This window comes from Dryobates pubescens, chromosome 13 (genome assembly GCF_014839835.1).
Source record: "Dryobates pubescens isolate bDryPub1 chromosome 13, bDryPub1.pri, whole genome shotgun sequence".
NCBI classification, from domain to species: Eukaryota; Metazoa; Chordata; class Aves; order Piciformes; family Picidae; genus Dryobates; species Dryobates pubescens.
In genome coordinates, this window is record NC_071624.1 from 6,235,713 (window position 1) to 6,253,594 (window position 17,882).

General features: G+C 43.3%; 1 protein-coding gene across 1 annotated transcript in view; it reads right to left on the bottom strand.

The window, feature by feature from the left end:
• The window catches only part of HS6ST1 (heparan sulfate 6-O-sulfotransferase 1), a 197,333-nt gene extending 186,388 nt beyond the window's left edge, over nt 1–10,945 (bottom strand). The window contains exon 1 of the mRNA XM_009900962.2: nt 9,960–10,945. Coding sequence (XP_009899264.2) covers nt 9,960–10,477 — 518 coding nt within the window. The 5' untranslated portion in view covers nt 10,478–10,945. The remainder of the gene's footprint in view (nt 1–9,959) is intronic.
• Between the last annotated feature and the right edge of the window lie 6,937 nt (nt 10,946–17,882).

Here is a 17,882-nt window from a genome sequence, read left to right on the forward strand (position 1 = left end):
GAAAAGGACTCTAGCATTTCAACTCTGTTTCAGCACCAAACATTTCTGAGGATATCTGATCAAAATAGCAATGCTACTTGTAATTAGCATTCATTATGTGTGTAACAGCACAAGTCTATAAGCTCTCATCATGGTCAACAACTAAGGAACTTTGCATTTTGGCACAGAACACTTTTGCTTTGGTAAAGCAAATTTGGCATCTTAGAAAGCATGACTGAGTTTGCCTTAAAATAAAAGATGTGATGGAAATGGAGACTACTGGCTGATTCAGAGTTCAAGTTCTAGTAACATGACAGTGAGAAAGGTTAGGTAGTAGGAGATCTCCCAAATCAAAGAGGAAGATTTAATTTATCTAGTGCAAGAAGATAGTATTGAAGTAACCAAGGCACAAGAAGATGCCAGCCTAGAGGAATGAAAAAATAAAGGTTGTTCAGATATTGTGAAGAAAAACCACACTGCTCAGACTAAGCCTATTTGCAAAGCACAAGAGTAAAAGCAGGATTAAACACTGTGACCAAATAATAGCTTGAACAAAGAAAGGCAGTATTGAGTCATTAGTCTTTAGCATAATATTATATATATTTCAAAATCAAAGCTACCAGTAGCAATGCCAGCAATCCTGACATGTGTTAACACAATGTGGTTGTTGAATACACACAATCTCGCTGTAATAACTATGAAGTGAAGTCTTTGGCCAGGTCTAAGGCTCTACTGGAGTCAGGCTGTATATACACTCAAATATGCTGTTATTTTTTTAAACTGTGGGAACGTGGTCCAGTAAATCAAGACAGAAGTTCAGGGCACAAGAAGGGCTCCAGATGATATAGTTTGGATGTGCAAATAATAACACTGACAATCAACAGTATAATCAGTAATGAAAACTCCACTCAGATGCCTGGAACAAGAAGTTCCAGGTTTATCTCCATACAAAAAATGCTAAGGCATTTCCTCTTCCAAAAGGGCTCCTATTGATCTGCAGCAGCTTTCCTGTACAGTTTGCAGTGGATCAAGTATTTCCCTTAATGGGGTGTTTCATTTAAATGACCCCTACTGTACTTGCTTCTGCAGTCCAGATAAATCCATTCAGACTTCCTTCTTGCAGAGCTACCCAAGTCACATCTGTCTTTTCTCTTTCAAAGACCTAAAAAAAGATAATAGGTGGCAAAAAAAGAGAAGAGAAATGCAAATAACAGAGGGTGTTAATCATGTATTTTATGATATAAGGCATGTTAACAGAAGGGATGGTTGACTGATTATGATTGCACTCTGTGTTCCTTCTTCTTTGCCCATCTCCACTAGGAAAGCAAAACCTGTCAGCAAACTGATGAGTCAGCACACTGCTGCTGTTTGTCTTAGCTATAAGGCATTGATTTTTCTCCACAACACTTTGATATGGGGTCACAGGTATCCGAACCAAAATCTTTACTGAGAGCAAGGGGGGCAGGTCATGGCAGCAAGAGCTGTTCATTTAAACAAAAAAGTCAATTCTATTTTTACAGTATTTGTGTGGACTTTTAGATTTTTCTGAGACTTGAAAGGAAAAACAAACAAAACAAAGAAAAAACCCAACAAAAAAGCCAGCCTTTTATCTTTAAGCTGTTTAAGATAAAGAAGGAATGCTGTGCATTCATCAGAAAATCTTAAAAGTCACTGAACGTCTCCCTGTAATCAGGTATCTTACACATGTGTATGCCTAATTAACACAAGACCCAAGGCCAAAATGTAGAGTAACTCCAATACATGAAAGGAGTTTTTAGAAAGCAGCACATTCATTTCTTCAGCACTTGTATTGAAAGAGGCCTGTTCTCTGGACATCTGAAATTAGACAATTAAAAGCCACAACGATTTTTTAAACTCCAAGCAATGCTATTTGGACAGAAAACCCTAAATTGTCTTGTGAGTACTTCAAGAGTAACGTTAACCAAAAATGAAATGGGGTGTATTTTATAAACAAAAATGCCAAAGTGGCTCAGGAAGCCCAGAGGTCTCCCCCTTCACAAAGAACAACTCTGTAAAAGGAATTATTTCAATCTTCAGTGTCGGGTAATCAAAGAATCTCTGCTTAATAGGCTGGAGATTAGTTATGAAGCGCAATACAAAGTAAGACCATAAAAAGCTAATTGCAAATCACTGGGGTTTTTTTGTTTAAATTGGCAGGAAATTGTGAAATATTTCCTCTACAAAAACATAGGTGAGCCATTATGTAGAATTTACCATTAATGAGGTGGAAGGGAAGTACAGAGCAAAGTGGTAATAATATGTTAAGAAACCAGTTGCTTCTGAAAGAGACAGTCACTGAGCAGGAAAGGTCTGTACATCAGCATGTAAGTCTGAGATTTAAGGTCAAAGCCAATTTTCAGAGAAACCACTTAAGAGTGGTTTTAGGTTGTGAATGAATGTAACACCACATGCTATTTCCTATGTTGCAAAAGGCTTTGAGATATACAAGTGAAAGAGCTATATAATCAGTACAGCTAAGAAGTTCAGGTTACAGTTAGAGTTGGACAACAGGAGTTTTATAAACCTTTCTGGATGCATCACCAGAACAGACACCCCAGAACAGTTTGTACCCTCAGTGCTAGTCAGAAGTTTGTGTGGAGGAATTCAGCATGCTTCTGAGGCTAGGCAGAGATGAGAATGGATGTATGCCATGTACTACAAGTAGAAAAAACTAAACCCTATTAAGTATATGATGAGCTTTTTGTTTGGCAATGTCTCTCTGCATGGTACCTGAAGACACTTTTTCCAGTTATGAGCTATCTCATGCTCCAACAGCCATGCACTGGTAAATAGCTCCTCCTTTGGCAGTAACATACCAGACTATCCAAACCACCCTCTTCAGATCTGAAACTTGACGTACTACAGTAGAGAGGTATTTAAGGCTCTTTGTGGCAATGATCTACGGAGGACTCTTCAGAGATTCTCAGACTGCATTTTCAGCAGAGTACTCTGTTACAGAAATAGAAGGGTGAATAAAAATACAGTAAACAGCAATTGCAAAAACTGTGCTGCCTTGAAGCTATGCTAGTGGTTATTTTTTCCTCATCAATTCTACTTTAATTCCTTTAGAAAAAGCAGATTTTTGTTGCTGTTTTTAAGGTCAACCAGCATTTCAGAAACAAGGGAATTCATACTGGAGTCCTACTTCAGCTCTGTGTTCCTCTTGTGCTTCATGTACTCATTAAACACACTAACACCTGTTGTTAAGATGTTTACTTCTGACTTTTAAGTATCATTCCCTCCTATTCACATCCCGCAAGTCTCCATCCAAAAAATCTCGACTCAGCAGCTATAAGAATTGTGATTATTAGGAATTTAAGGCCATGATTCATCCTTGCTTGACAAAGCAGAACTTCAGTCAATAATGGAAAATTTCTCTGGTTTAATACTTTCTGGAAATAGAAGCATAAACAAAGAGAAGCTTTGTGGCATTAAGACTATGCCACTTTGGCTTTCTAAAGCAAGCCCAAGCATTCAGTGACAAAATATTACCTACTCACACCATTGCTCCCATACATTTGGTAAAGTTGCTGTCAAATAACTGTAAGATTAAAATAAATACAATGCAGTGACCTTGGTTCTATGACAGACTGAAGGCAATTGTCCATGTTGCTTTCCTAATCTCGGAGATGTACATAAGTCATAACCTACAAAAGACAGCTGGACATATAGTAGGGAAACCCAGAACATGTGTGACATTTGATAAGCCAGACACTCCTATTCTAATTGAAAGTCAGGTGTGCTCTGTCTGTACTCTTTGCTTCCAGGTCAAAGTAACTAGAATACCACATCCCAAACCAGCTCCTCTGACTAATCTCTATCATGTCTCTTCTGTGGCTGTCCTTGTCACCGTTTGTGACTAACACTTGGGTTAGGAACATGCTGGCAAGGAGTCATCTAGGACTCTGCTAAGAGCCAGAAGCGTGGGCACTGAGTATCAGAGTGACTCAAATAAGGAACATCAATTTCACCTATGAAAAGAACTGAAAGAAGTTTTCTTAATTCCCAGCCTGCCTATCCTGAATGACTTTCTAGAAAACAAGTCCCAGGTTACACTCCTCCAGTTTCCACAGCAGGCAGCCAAAAGCTTCTGCTGACTGCAGAGCAAGCCCATTAAGTCTAACCCTGCAAATCAATGAAGGATGAGGCCACAAGAGGAAGCTAATCTCTTCTTCCTTCCAAGAAGGAACAGATGGCCCAGAGGGAAGGCAGTATTGTAATAATCTCCAAGTTATAATCTCCTCAAAGTGCTTTCTTAAGAGGTAATATGACCTCTTCCAGATCACATCCTAATATCCAGCTGAAGACCTTCACCAGTCTCCTGCAGTAAAGAGGCATCACAGCACATGCCAGCCAGTCTCCTGCATTACTTTTCTCCTAAATCCCCTATAGCACTGACAAACTCCAATTTTCTTAAATTTCAGATTTCTCTTGAGATGTGACAAAGTCTACAAGGTGACACTGCTCAAGATGACTTGACTTTGAAAGGAAAACACACACACCAACACACACCAGCACGTTAGAATTACTCAATGAGTGAGAGAGAACAAATCCTCCGTTTGGCATTTCCAACTGACAAAACGGTCAGCAGAGCCTTGAGAACAGGGCAAGGCATTGCTTTGGTCAAGATGTTTCACACAAAATAGAAACTACTTAGAGATTACAGTTTATAATCTAAAAAAATAAACTATGCATATGCAGTGGTGTGGTAGAATGTATTGGCTGTACAATTACAGTGGACCACTCCTTAAAACTGTCCTCCCATACATTGGGAGTATATATTAGTTCACTTCATAGTACAGCTGACTTGAGTTTTGTTAAAGGAACTATTTTTGAATTGTTTTAAATAACATCATAGAAAAAAGTGATTATCAGAGGTTCTACTCAGAATAGCATATGTTTTTGTTTGTAGTGGGAAATAAGGGCAAAAAGGAAAACTCTGAGGTCTAGGTAAAGAGCTTGCAAGCTTCTAGGCAAAAAAACCCCAACCAAATTACTATGTCATGATGCAACTTTTGTTTAAAGATTAATGAAAACCAGCCAAATGCATAGATTTGCAAAATCAGTTCAGTATAAATGTATGCTCAAGCCCTGTCAACAGAAGAAAAAAATAGAGTAATTGAACCTGTTATACCAGCCCAAAAGTCTTCAGCTTCCTGGATGAACACAACCATGTGCAAAGGCTTCACACCTAACTAGAAGCCTTGCAAAAATACTCTCCATGCTAACGTTATGAGAGGAGAGCCAGGCTACTCAAAATAGCTTTATATTGGTATTTCCCCATAAGTCCTTAAGAAAGACTAATCCAAGTCAAACTGGTGAGTGGGAAAAATTCCCCTTGCTCCCCGCAGACAAGTGCTTCACAATACCCGGTACACAGATCCACAAAGAATGATAAGCCTGAGCTTTCAAAAAGTGCTAATATTACAAAAATGATTTGGTGAAGCCTTTCATTCTCAAACAGTTGGTCTCTTGACAACGTGTCTCTGCAGCTCCTAAGCACACATATAATAAAAACCTCATCAAGAACAGATCCCTGTAAAGGGACAGATATGTGGTTGGAAGCTGTGAAAGTTCACACTTCAGAAAAATCAAGCTAACAAACTGCTAAGCCCTGTTAATTGTTTCTTAAGGAAAAAAAGCCAACCCCAAACATAAGCCTTAAAAGGTTTATCAGAGAGATTCTAAAATTCAGACTGATCTAACAGCAGGTTTCGTTAACCTGCCATAGATTTCTTACACAGAAGTATGTGGATTTCTTTTTATCTAACATAGGAAATCTTGAGGAAAAAAAATCCCAGCAAGCTGAAATTGGAAGCATTCACAAGCTTTTACAATCATTAAGATACATGTGTCTTTTCTGTCCATAGATGAATGCAGAAATCAAATTTCTATGACAGACTAGGATGGTAACACAAAGAGCCAAGACTAAGTTAGTGTCAAGGTGGCTCATTAAAAATAAACAATATTAAAAGAAATCTACCTGGTGCTTGAAAGATCGTAACAGAAGGCAGAGCATACGTGTGAGCTAGGGGAGCACAGAGCCAGCAATGCCCTTCCAACATGCTACCAACAGCAACAGGCAGCTTGCACTAAATGTAGTTTTAAAGGAGCTGCATGCCTTCAAATCCTTTCCACATGAATAATGTGTCTTCAGGAAAATGCCAGCTTACATGTTCTAGGTTTTATGAGGCAGAAGAAACCAGCAGGACAGAAACAAAGCCTGGGTTACCTGAGGTTTGGGGTTGTTTAGAGAAGGAGAGGAAACATGCAGAGTTCCTTCAGCATAATTTTTCTTTTTTTCTTCCTGCAGCACATTAGAGTCATGCTCAAGCATGAAACATCCTACTAAGAGAATTTCAGAACACCTAGGTCTGCTCTTGTGTTGGAAGCACAGAGGAAGGATGCAGCCAGAGGGGCACTGAATCACATTTCCTACTAAGGGAACCTTTCCAACACCTCAAAGAGTCTTTAATAGTCCTTTAACAGATGAGACAGACAAGTTACTAGAGGATCACTCCATAGATTTTTCTAATTTTGCAAGTCAGATGAAAGATCTGAGTTCAACTTTTTTTCAGAACCAACTGAAGGCATCCAACTCCTGCAGTTTCAAGCAAGAAAAATTTAAGGGAGCAGTTCACAGGAATTGCTTAGGCTCTGCTTTCTGAAATATCCTCACGATGACTCAATGCATCCTCCTATCACTGCTTTTAGAAAAAAGGTCTTTTCCAGCAGTTATTTATGCCTCGTAGTAGAAGGAATAAACAGACTTCCATTCCCTAAATCTTGGAATGTGCTCTCTACTAAAGCCATGAAGAGAACTGCAGCTAAGTGACTGCACTGACAAACATAGTCATCTTCAGAGTTCCTTGGAGTCTCAAGTTTTACAGCCCCCAAACAAATCGATCTCTTTCTTTTACTGCCTGTGTATAAAAGATAACATTTGTTTCAAGAAGTGGTTATTCAGAAGTCTTTTGACTACAAAACGGGGAAACTTGCTATTGGGAGAGTGGGAGGGCAATGAGAACCAGCAGTTTGCTTGGTTTGGACTATTTTTTTTCCCCCCTTAAGAGTACTGACCTATTAGAGCTAAAACATCCATCTCTAAAGGCATACTGTATCAGTGCACACACACACACACAAAAGAGGAGAAACAGAAGGAGAAAAATAATTTCCATTCTTTAGGAATCTAGGTCTGGTCATTAAGTGTAACACAGCCAGCAGAACAATAAAACCAGCAATTTCATCATAAATTTATGTACCATACACAGGTTATAGAATGTAGTGCAATAGGGCACTGCACAGTGACAAACCACCGTTCCTTACAAAGCTAACAGCTTTAAGCTCATGATTTCTACATGTGGGCAATACTGAATGACCTCCAGGATTCCCAACGCTCACAAGAAGGTAGATTTATTTGTAATCACAAATCAGCTCGTTTGTTTGGGGGCATAAGACACTTGGAAGAACACAGGTTTAAACTTCACATGAAGTAGCAAATGCAGAGGCCAGTACTTTAGCTTTAAGAGGTGAATTTGAAAACTGGGCTCCAAAACCCAGAGTGGATGATACAGAATTTGAGTGATCTCTGTCAGAATGGTTGTCTGCTCCTCCTTTACATTTTCTTTTTTCTTTTGAAAGAGAAAAATATCTTCATAGTTCAGTTCCATTATGTAACAGTGGTCTCTCCAGAAGATGCCTCATGTAAAAACATCTCCTGTTTCAACGTAAGAGGTCCAACATTCACAATGGACAAAAATGTAGTGGACATAATATGAGACTGTGATTTTTCTGACAAAATGCATCAACACTTTACATAAAGAAGCACTGCCTGTCTCTTATTACAAGTTTTCTTAAGTATGATATAAATAGTAGTTTGGAGAAGGTACTAGACTGCAGTACAACAGATCAGTATCCTAGGACAGCATTAGTAAAATAACAAGCAGCTGTTCATTGAACCAAAACCATCCCCCCAATACAAAGAACAGTAAACTCTGGGTTTTGTTTAACAGACCAAGGCAATAAATCCTAGATATCTGAAATTTCCACATCACAGTTCTCCCACTGCTGATAACAAAGTTCTAATTCAGATTTAAGAGACCACATTAAGCAGAACTACTTATGGATATGCAGAGACATGAGGGGATGGGATGGGAATAATTTTCCCTGCATATCCAAAAACCAAGATAGTTAAAAAGCATACAGTAGTGTATAGTTCCTGATCTTTCAAAACAAATAACAAAGACAATGTTATTCCCAAGCATGTGAGATAAGGCAATAGAGTTCTCCTTCCCAACTTCCTATAAGTTGCAGTGAGGTATTTAATTGCCACTTCACAACCTGAAGTGCTGTGCTCTCAGGTACCTATACAGAAAACACAACTACTAAATAGGATGAGGAAGCTAAATGCTGAACACATAGCAGATTTTAGTACAAAATTGCCAACAGAAGCACATAAGGCTTTGAGAATTCACAAAGCCACACTGGTCTTTATACGAGGTTACTGGTTTGCTAGGCAAGTGCCAAGGTTCCCAAACCGGGTCGTATCTCGTTTCTTTTTCAATTCAGGTTTGAACTTTGTGCGTTTTTCCTTACAACACTTCACTAAAATCTCAATAGTAAACAGATGGGCTGAGGATATTTTACTTATAGATGTTTTCAAGCACCTTATGAATAAAAGAAAACACTACAGGAAAGCCTGAATACTCAGCCCTTTAGATGCATACTTCAGTTTGCTGCTCCTGGGTCAGGCAGCAGGACAGCAATCTGAGCACAGCACTTGGATGACTAACGCTGAAACAGCAGCAGTAATCATGACAGAGACAATAAAGAACCCCAGCAATCACACTCAGCTCCAATGAAAGAAAAATTAAAAACCCAGAGAAAAAGCAGTTCCAATGCTAAACCATACTTTCTTAAAGGGCACTTTTCACTGAAGGGATTATGTATGGTACTAGCAACATGAATTTAAATAAAGCATATGGCATAAGCAAATGTTAGCATAGGATCTTGGACACCTTTAAGAATGGAACTTTAAGACAAACGGATTACAAAGTGTTGTAATAAAAATGCTGATATGTCAAGGAAGGTGTGTGTGGTGTTAAAAAAAATAACAATCAATTAAAAAACAACCCTGTCTCCTGAAATGAAAAACATAGAGGTATAATATAAGCCCTGGCTTTACCGGACTACTTCAGACAGAAAATTCCTTAGAAGCTTTTCATTTATAAGGAGACCAAGGTAGAGAAATAATAGGATAAGAAGGCAGAAATACCCTGGGTGTTCAACAGCAGTGCTTTAGGATGCTCTCCCTCTCTCCTGGTACACAGACGAGGGAGACACAAGGAACACATATGAGATAGCTCCTTTCCCCAAAAGGTTCCACCTCAGGTCTCCCATCAAGGTAACAGTAGGGAGCGCATGAAAGAGTATTTAAGCAACGGCAATTTTTCTGCAATATACACACAACTATCAGGCAGACTAAAGGAGTTAAGAGTTATGCATGAGGAGTGGTGGGCTGGTGTGCCTCTCCTTAGTTGTACTGGAGAAAAATTTAGGCTGGAGGGAAAAGGGTTGTGCGGGTCAAGGCAAAGGTTATTATAAAGGCAAAGTTGAAGCTAGAATATGGTGTAATGGGTACTAAAAGGTAAGAGCGTAAAGTCTAAATGTTTACGAAAGAACGCAAGTGGCACAGAGACTCGCTAAGGCGTCCACAGAGGCTGCTAGTGCAGCAGACGAGGGGCTGAGGGTGCCGCGTGCTCGGAGGGCAAGAGCAGTGCCTCTGCTTGGGAACGCAGAGGGAAGGCGCAGCCTGGAGGCCGGGACGGGAGGACAGGTGAAAAGGCTGAGGAAAGGATGCGGGCAGGCTCAAGCACAGCAGTTAGCAGCGTGCTCAGGGCACAGAGACGCGGGCTCGGGCGGAGGGGTGCGCGGTCGGGGGGGCAGCGGCGGGCCGTTACCTGGGCGTCTTGGCAGCGGCGCTCTCCCGGCGGTCCAGCACTCCGGGCACGCAGTTGGTGAGCTCGGTCCAGTCGGCGTGCAGCCCGCAGCTCCAGCCCGTGGAGAAGCGGGAGAAGAGCCAGGTCTCCCGGCGGTTGGGGCGGTAGCAGGTGCACTTCTTCTGCCCGGGCCGGCAGTCGCAGGGCACCTCCAGCCGTACGTTCTGCACCAGGTGGCGGCCGAAGGTGGTACCGCCGGTCTTCTGGATATGCAAGAAGACGATAACGTCCTCACCCTTCATGTCGAAGGCGAGCTCCCGCTCCAGCTCCCGCACAGGGAAGTAGTACTTCTTCACGTAGTGTGGGTCCGGCGTGGGAAAGAGGTCCAGCTCCTCCGAGTAGGAGCGGCCGCTGGGGGAACCCAGGCTCAGCCCCGGCCCCACGTACTGGTACAGGATAAGCATGAAGCACACCGAGACGGCCACGATCAGCAAGAACTTGCTGGTCCTTTCAACCATGGTCCTTCCCGTACGCTTCATGTGTCACCATCTCCCGGGGCTGCCAGCGCTTGGGCAGACGGCGTCGGTGCCGGGGGGCGGGCGGCGGAACCCAGCGCCTGTGCCAGCCGCCTCCCCCCACTACTGCTCCCCGAAGCAGAGCCTCCCCGAGGGCGGCGGGCCGCTCCCTGGGTCGCCTCGGCTTCCCCACTGTCCCTGCCTGCCCCGCCGCAGGCAGAGCCGGGAGCGAGGGCAGGGACAGCCCGCAGCCAGCCGCTCCGGAGCGGCCGCGTAAGAGCGGCGAACTTAGGAGAGAGGGGCAGAGGGAGGGTGGGGGTTGGGGGCGAGGGGGGGGGGGGGGGGGGGGGGGGGGGGGGGGGGGGCGGAGAGGGACCGAAATGCAAAACCAGCCCCCTCCCGCCCTCCCCCGCCCCGCTTCAGGAAGCCAACCCCATCCCGCCGCTGCCTCCACCACAGCACTCACTCCGCTGTGCCCCAGCGGCACCGGCACAGCAGCGCCCACCCCCGCCGCGCTGCACACACGGGCTGGGCTCGGCCGGCAGCGAGCGCTTCCTGCCCGCGCCGCCCCGCGCCCGGCATGCACAGCGCCGCCGCCCGCCCCGAGCCCGCCCGGCTGCGGGCACACAGCGAACGGCGACTCGGCGGGGCCGCGCTGCTCTCAGGCTAGAGGCTCCGCCCGCGGCCTTTCCCGGTTTCTGCTCCCCGACCCGGGGTTGCGGACGCGGCTGGCGACGCGCCGCTCGGCGCCGCTGCCCCGGGCTCCGCGAAAAGCACTGGAGTTGTAGGCGCGGGGTGTCTGCGGCTCTTTGGCGCTTTCGGGGACAGGCTTTATTCATACGCCGCCGTAAAATGAATCTCGCAGAAAAGCGAACCCTGGCAGTCCTGGCTTTCTACTCCCTTTCTGAAACAGCAGTCATTAGCAACGAGCACATTTGCATGGAAATGGGAGTAGGTCTTCCCACAAGTGCCTGCTCAGCGCTGCAGCCGCCGCGTGGGACACCACAAACCTTTAGTTGCAGTATCGCAACTGGATGCAACAGGAAGATGCTCTGGGCACACAGAAGGTGATGGTGTCTGTGGCCAGTAGGAAGCCTGTGCACACCACCAGCCACGTAATTTGGAAATGATAATAAAAGGTGAAGCTGAGGCAAAACCCAATAGAGGTGTGATGTCAGAAAACTTCCCAAGCAAAAGGTGTGCCGCTGCTCTGTCAGGCAGCGGCTGCTGCTGCCCGGCTCTTTTGCTATACACAGATCTCGCAAACGAGGCAAAGCACTTGATGACCCCGGAGTGCCATGCACGTGGCTGGTGTACAGCAGTACCCTCTGCAGGACAGCAGGTAGCAGGTGGAGATACTGGTGCAAGGATCAGCACAATAAGGACCTACAGAGGCCTGCCGGTGTGCTTACAGCCAGGCTCAACCGCCATACTTGAGCAGAGTCCTCTGCGGAATGCGTGAGCAGGGTCCTGCGGCAGTCTGTCACCCCGGTGCCAAAAGGCAAGTGGGGTTCACTGCCACGATCAGATCAGGCAGCCCCAGAAAACCACCCTCTGGTGCCTCTGCTGCCTGGAGGCTGAAACATGGCCCCAAGTCCAAGAGCACAGTGTAGCTCAGTGTACTGGCAAGTCATGCGAGCACTTCATCCAGACGTAACTTAACTGTCTGTGCAGAATAGGAACAGTAGGAAAAATTGTTAATTCTTGGCAGAAAATCTGAAATATTGTTTCTCCTGTAATTACTGCTATTAGTGATGTTTTCTTAAGTTTTCTTGTAAAGTGCTCTTTCAGATAAAAGTTCTGACCTAGATTGCGGTGCTCCAGCATTAAAACTTTCCCATCAGATTTCACTTTTTCATCCAAATAGTGTTTTATAAGACTGTAAGGAAACACATGCAGATGAGACATTGTTAAACAGTGTCTCAAGTTTATAAGGGCTCAGGAGGAAATGAGATCCCAGATTTTCATTCGAGCACCATGACTGATAAATCTGCTAGATGTTGAGATGGCTGCATTACTCGCAGGTTGTGGAGCTCCCATGAGTTATGCAGTTCTTCCCAAACAAGTAACAATAAAATATTTATAGCACCCAAAAGCATCATATACTGTGTTCAAACCATTTATTTTGTTTGATATTTTCCTCTTAAAAGCCTACTGCTGATTTTCCTCTTTTCATGCAGTCTAGTAACTCCAGAAACAATGATGTCATTCTTCCACAAAAAGTTCAGATACCTCCAGCAGCATAGTTATAAAACCAGTTTAAGGGTTGGAAATGTGTATTGTGATTTGGGAAATATCATATGGGAACATATATGGGAGGCTTAATTGAACTATACACTGCAGCACCATAACCACAAACCAAATTTTAGGGTTGCAGTGTGTTTGCCTGCAGTTATAAAGGTATAAATACTTAGAAATTACGGAACTCTGAAGAAATCGGCCATTAAGTTAATTCCAGTTACATGAGCTATTTACTGTTAATGAATTGTTTTAACTGTTAGATAGGAACTATTTTGGCCTTGTTTGTTAGTTATACAGATGGAGATATTCCAGTGGATTTCATCACTGATTCATTTTTGTGGTAAGTGTAGTACCTGTCAGTTTGTGAGAGGGCATTAAAATACAGTCCATGAAAGATAAACAAACCTCAAAGACAAATAAAGAGTTATGGCTAAAAACCTGCTGTTCTCCTTACAGGACCACCTTCTGTCTAGAGCTGGGGAGACGGTGAGCATGCTGGAAGTGTGGGGAGGGCCTGTGCCCTTCTGATCTACACCCACCCCTGCAAGTCCACGACAGCCTGCCTAAGGAACACTGCAAAATAAAAAATCTGGCATCGGTGCTTTTCTTTTTACTGAATTGTAATGGGTTGGGGCAAACCCCCTCCCCACCACGCACAGAAATAACGACTCAGACAAACTGATTGCAAGAGTAGTGGAGAGTTTAAGTAGAGAACAGTGAGTGTGCACAAAAGGAAACATAGTGACAAGAAAGGAACCAAAGTAAACCCAGAAAGACCGCAAACCCCACCTGAGGGTGCATCCAAAACCCCCAGGGCTCCTCCTTCCCCCCCTCTACTATTAGGCTGGTCTCAGCTGGCCAGATCTGAGACTGCCCATCCCCCAGTGGCCTTGGGCCCAATCAGGCCCATGGCCGGGAGATCTCTCCCCCAGTTACCAAGTCTCGGAGAGGGAAGGAAAGAGGAAGTGCCAGACCCCACCACAAAATTTATAATGGTGCAAGGGATTATGGTAGAAATACCTAATTTCCTGTGTCCACCCACTGGGATGGCCTTCTGGACACAGGAAACACTCCTGTAGCAGAGGGCACCCAGCCCAAACTACAAGATGAATCCTTCCCTGCTCTGAAATGCTGCTATTTCAAAGGTGCTCGCAGGTGTGACTCACCTAAGATGATCGCTTAAGCAAATACTTAATCCCTGTTTGTACTTGAGGTAGAATTCCACTGAATGCAATGATAGAGTAGTAGCTCTTTGCTGCACAGGGAGTTAAACATCAAATACTGCTTTTAGACCAGCACGTTTCTAAGATCAGAGAAGATCTGAGTGGTATTAAAATAACAAGACCTGCACTTTTCTGGCCTTTCCATTGGAAAAACAGAAGAAAGATATGAGAAATCTGCAAAAATATCCCAAGTTGTTTCTGCCAACTCCTGTTACCTAATTCTACTGCCTGCATTTTGTCTGAGTTCACCTAGACCATGCATTTAGCCAAACTGAGCCTTCCATACTTAGGCCAGACCTCCCTAGATTTTTCCTATGTCTCATCTGGGATTCACCACAGCAGTTCTGACTAACTCCAGGAGCAGAACTCTTTGTTTCCTGTGAGATGGTGAGAGTGACAATCTGCAGTCACTGAGTTGCCTGGGAACTAAATGTTTATGCAGAACAAAAGCATTGTAGAGGGAAAAAATAATATTTTTTTTCATCTCTAAGCTGTGGGCTGGGGAAGATACATTTCAGATTTGCTGCCTTCACATTCTTCTAAGCAAACACAGAGGACCCTCCTTCACTCACTGAAAAAGTTCTTTGACCCCTTGATCTGTTGCATCCTACTTGGGAGAAAGAAGTTTTGCAGTTCATTCCTGGCATAAATCCCAGCCTCAGTCACCTAGTGGCTTAACTTGCAGTCATTTAACTGTATGCTGGGATCCACTGTCTCTGCCCTGTTTGTACAGCCCCCCGTAAGTCACAGGGGAGCTCATGCTGCACTCTGCCAAGCATCCCTTGTTGCACTACTGAGCCTTAGGCAGCAATATTCCATCTCTGAATTCATAGCATTTTACTTCACCTGTGTGTCCAGCACCAAGGAGGTTCCATCAGCCACATAGTTAATCATCACAAGCAGTTTGGATATCCATGTAAAAGTCATACCAAAAGCTGAAGGAACTCCAACTGATTGAAGGCCATGTTGTATTGAAATCTGCATTGACTCGAGCTAGGACTTTAAAAATTTGTGGGAAAAATAAACCCTATCTTAAGTGCTAGGAGATTTAATCTTAAAATGGACTCCATGTGTTTTATTTTTTTTCAGTGTAATGTCCTTTATTCTGTGCTTGACACTGGACAGAAAACCACTTCTTGCAGTGTCTCAAATTCTACTCATTTATGCTATAAAACTGAAATACCTAGTGCCTTTCCACTCCAGATCTCCATCACACTGAGCAGAACCTCTCCTAATACAAGCAAATGCTCAGATTATGTTTAGCATTTTCATAGGAATCCAGCTGATCTAGGGGTATGAGTTCCATTGATTTTTTGTGATTTTCACATGACTAAGTCCCTTCATTTGAAAGTCTCTTAGTTTTGTACATTCCCTCACACTAGCCCATATTTATGAAGGCGCTGACTTTGAATTCTCACTATAAAATACATCATATTGAGGTCAGGTTATGTTAGCTAAGTGACCAAAGCTTGATCTACATTCAACCATGTTTCTAGTAAAGAGAAACCTAGACAGCTAAGCCAGCACTTGTGATTTATTCATGGGACAACACTGTTAGGAGTAAGGTCCAGAGATTAGCGACCCTCTTGCAGATAATAAGAAATAAACACAGATTTTGCAAATGCAGTTGAAAAGTATTTTATCATTGCTTGCTGCTGGCTGTTGGATGCCTAAATATTTACCTTAAGAGCTAATAAAATATTCTGCTTTATATTCCCCAGGCATGTAAAGGCTTAGTTCTTAGACCTGTATGATGGGATGGGTCCACTAGTTTGGGTGCAAATTACTAATACACACCTGAGCTCAGGGGTTTGTATTTGCAGTTAGTATTCTGGTGCAAAGCAACATCTGAGTTAATGTAGAAGTGAGAACAAAGTCAGACATAGTGAGAGTACAGCCTATTATAGAAAGCCTCCCATGAGATAACAGCAATAGGAAACGTGTAAACCACACACCACCTCTGCCACCAAAACCTTAGTGAAATACTTACCTCAAAGCCTAATGAAGAAATAGGAGCTTCATTAGACAGGGCAAGTCTAAAGGCTTTTTGGCACAGAGGTTACACTAGTTTGCTGTGAACTAGTATAACCATAGAATGGCTTAGGTTGGAAGGGACCTTAGAGATGATTTACTCCAACCTCCCTGCTGTGGGCAGGGACACCTCTCAGCTCGACTTGGTTGCTCAAGGCCTCATCCAACCTGGCTTTGAACACCACCAGGGAGGGGTCACCCACAACCTCACTGGGCAGTAATGGTGTTAACCAAAGCAGGTACTGAAGATGACAAAATTTATCAGACCTGCAAAGCCTGGTTCTTATTTCAGGCTCTTGAGCTACATTTTTAGGGCCACTGGAAAGGTCTGCAGTTTGAAAGTTACCACAGACAGTCTTAGAAATCTTGTCAGGAATCAAAACAGTGAAGCCACTAATAGCTCTCCTAAACAAAGTCTAAATTCAAAGTCTAAAAGCAGCTACAGAGATCAAACCTGAGTTTTAGAAATACCTTCACAGACCATGTGGTTATGATACTGCCCCACTCTCTCTTCTCATTTTGATGCTGTAGATCTAGACATGTATCTTCGCAGAAGGCTAGCATATGACAGGTAAGAGAGAACTGGTTACCTGATGTTGTCTTTTCTCTCTTGCAAAAGGAAGATGGTTGAAGTAGATCCACCCAATGAGCTTCCATTTGCAGCTTACTACTTGCAGACCTCCTGTGGACAGATGTAAATAAAAATTGAGCTTACCAAGTTGAGCTTACCATGTACATGCTGCTATGTAATAACTGAAGACAGAAGACTTAAATGTCTGTCAGGACCTTAAAACACTGGAAGAACCTTAGCTGAGTGTACAAATGTCTGTAAGTTTAAGCAGGGAGTTGGGCCTGCAGTTGAAGTATATATGGTTTCTAAGGAAGAAGTTTGAGAGTTCACAGAGAAGGTACAAGGTGCCAGCTGCTCCTTACTCAAGCTCTGTTTTTTAATGCTTGCACTGGAACAGCTGCAAGATATGGGCTTGATAGAAAGGACAGGGCTATTTGTTGCTGGCATATTATTACCCAATTGTACATGGGGATTAAATAAACATAAGGGGAGCTTGGGTTCTACATGATTCTGCTTCCCCTTAACTCTCTCACACAGCAGCTGTCCACTGTGACATGCCTGTTAGCAGGGAACAAGTGTAACCTTTTCACAGCCTTGTTCTGTAAAACCCTCAGAACATAAACGGGAAACAAAGACTTGGCTTCTGGTAAGGACATTAGAGTGACATGTATCTATAAACACCAAGATGGTGGTCTCACCCTGGAAGGAAGTCCTTGCAGCCATCAACGTTTCTGCATGTTGACTATATCCACACCCACAGTGGGTCTCTGGACAGTCAGAAAATGGTGCTGGAATCATTTCTGTAGGAAGAGCTCAGTAATTTTCTGCAGTGCCCAGAAGCTTAAGTCTCGTTTATGTCCAAGCTTCCTAGCTTGGATTTTTTGCGTGTCATAAAATTAATGTAAATATTATTGGAAATGCACTTTTGTTTTATTTTTATACTCTCCAGTAAATGCTACAATGCAGGGGGGGAGACACTGTCTCTTTACATTGGGAATTATATAACCATTAAAATGTCCTGTTGAAACATGGACTGTTTCTTAATGTCTTATACCATTGTTTCCTTGATCTAGATAAAAAACCTGACAACTCAGTTTGGAAGTTGTATTCTGAAGCAAATATGCTTACAGGGTTTTGACTTGAGATCTCTGTGTGATCCTTCAGGGAAAGAACTAATTAGAACAGGCATACATCCTTCCTTGCTGATGTTGTAACAGAAACGGTGAACAGACAGAGCAGAGATGCTAAAGTTCATGACAACTGTGATACACACACAAAAGTAACTAATTGCTTTCCCCTTTAAGCCACAAATTAAGAAGCTACATAATTAAATGAGTAAGCTGAAAGCTATAAAATAAACTGG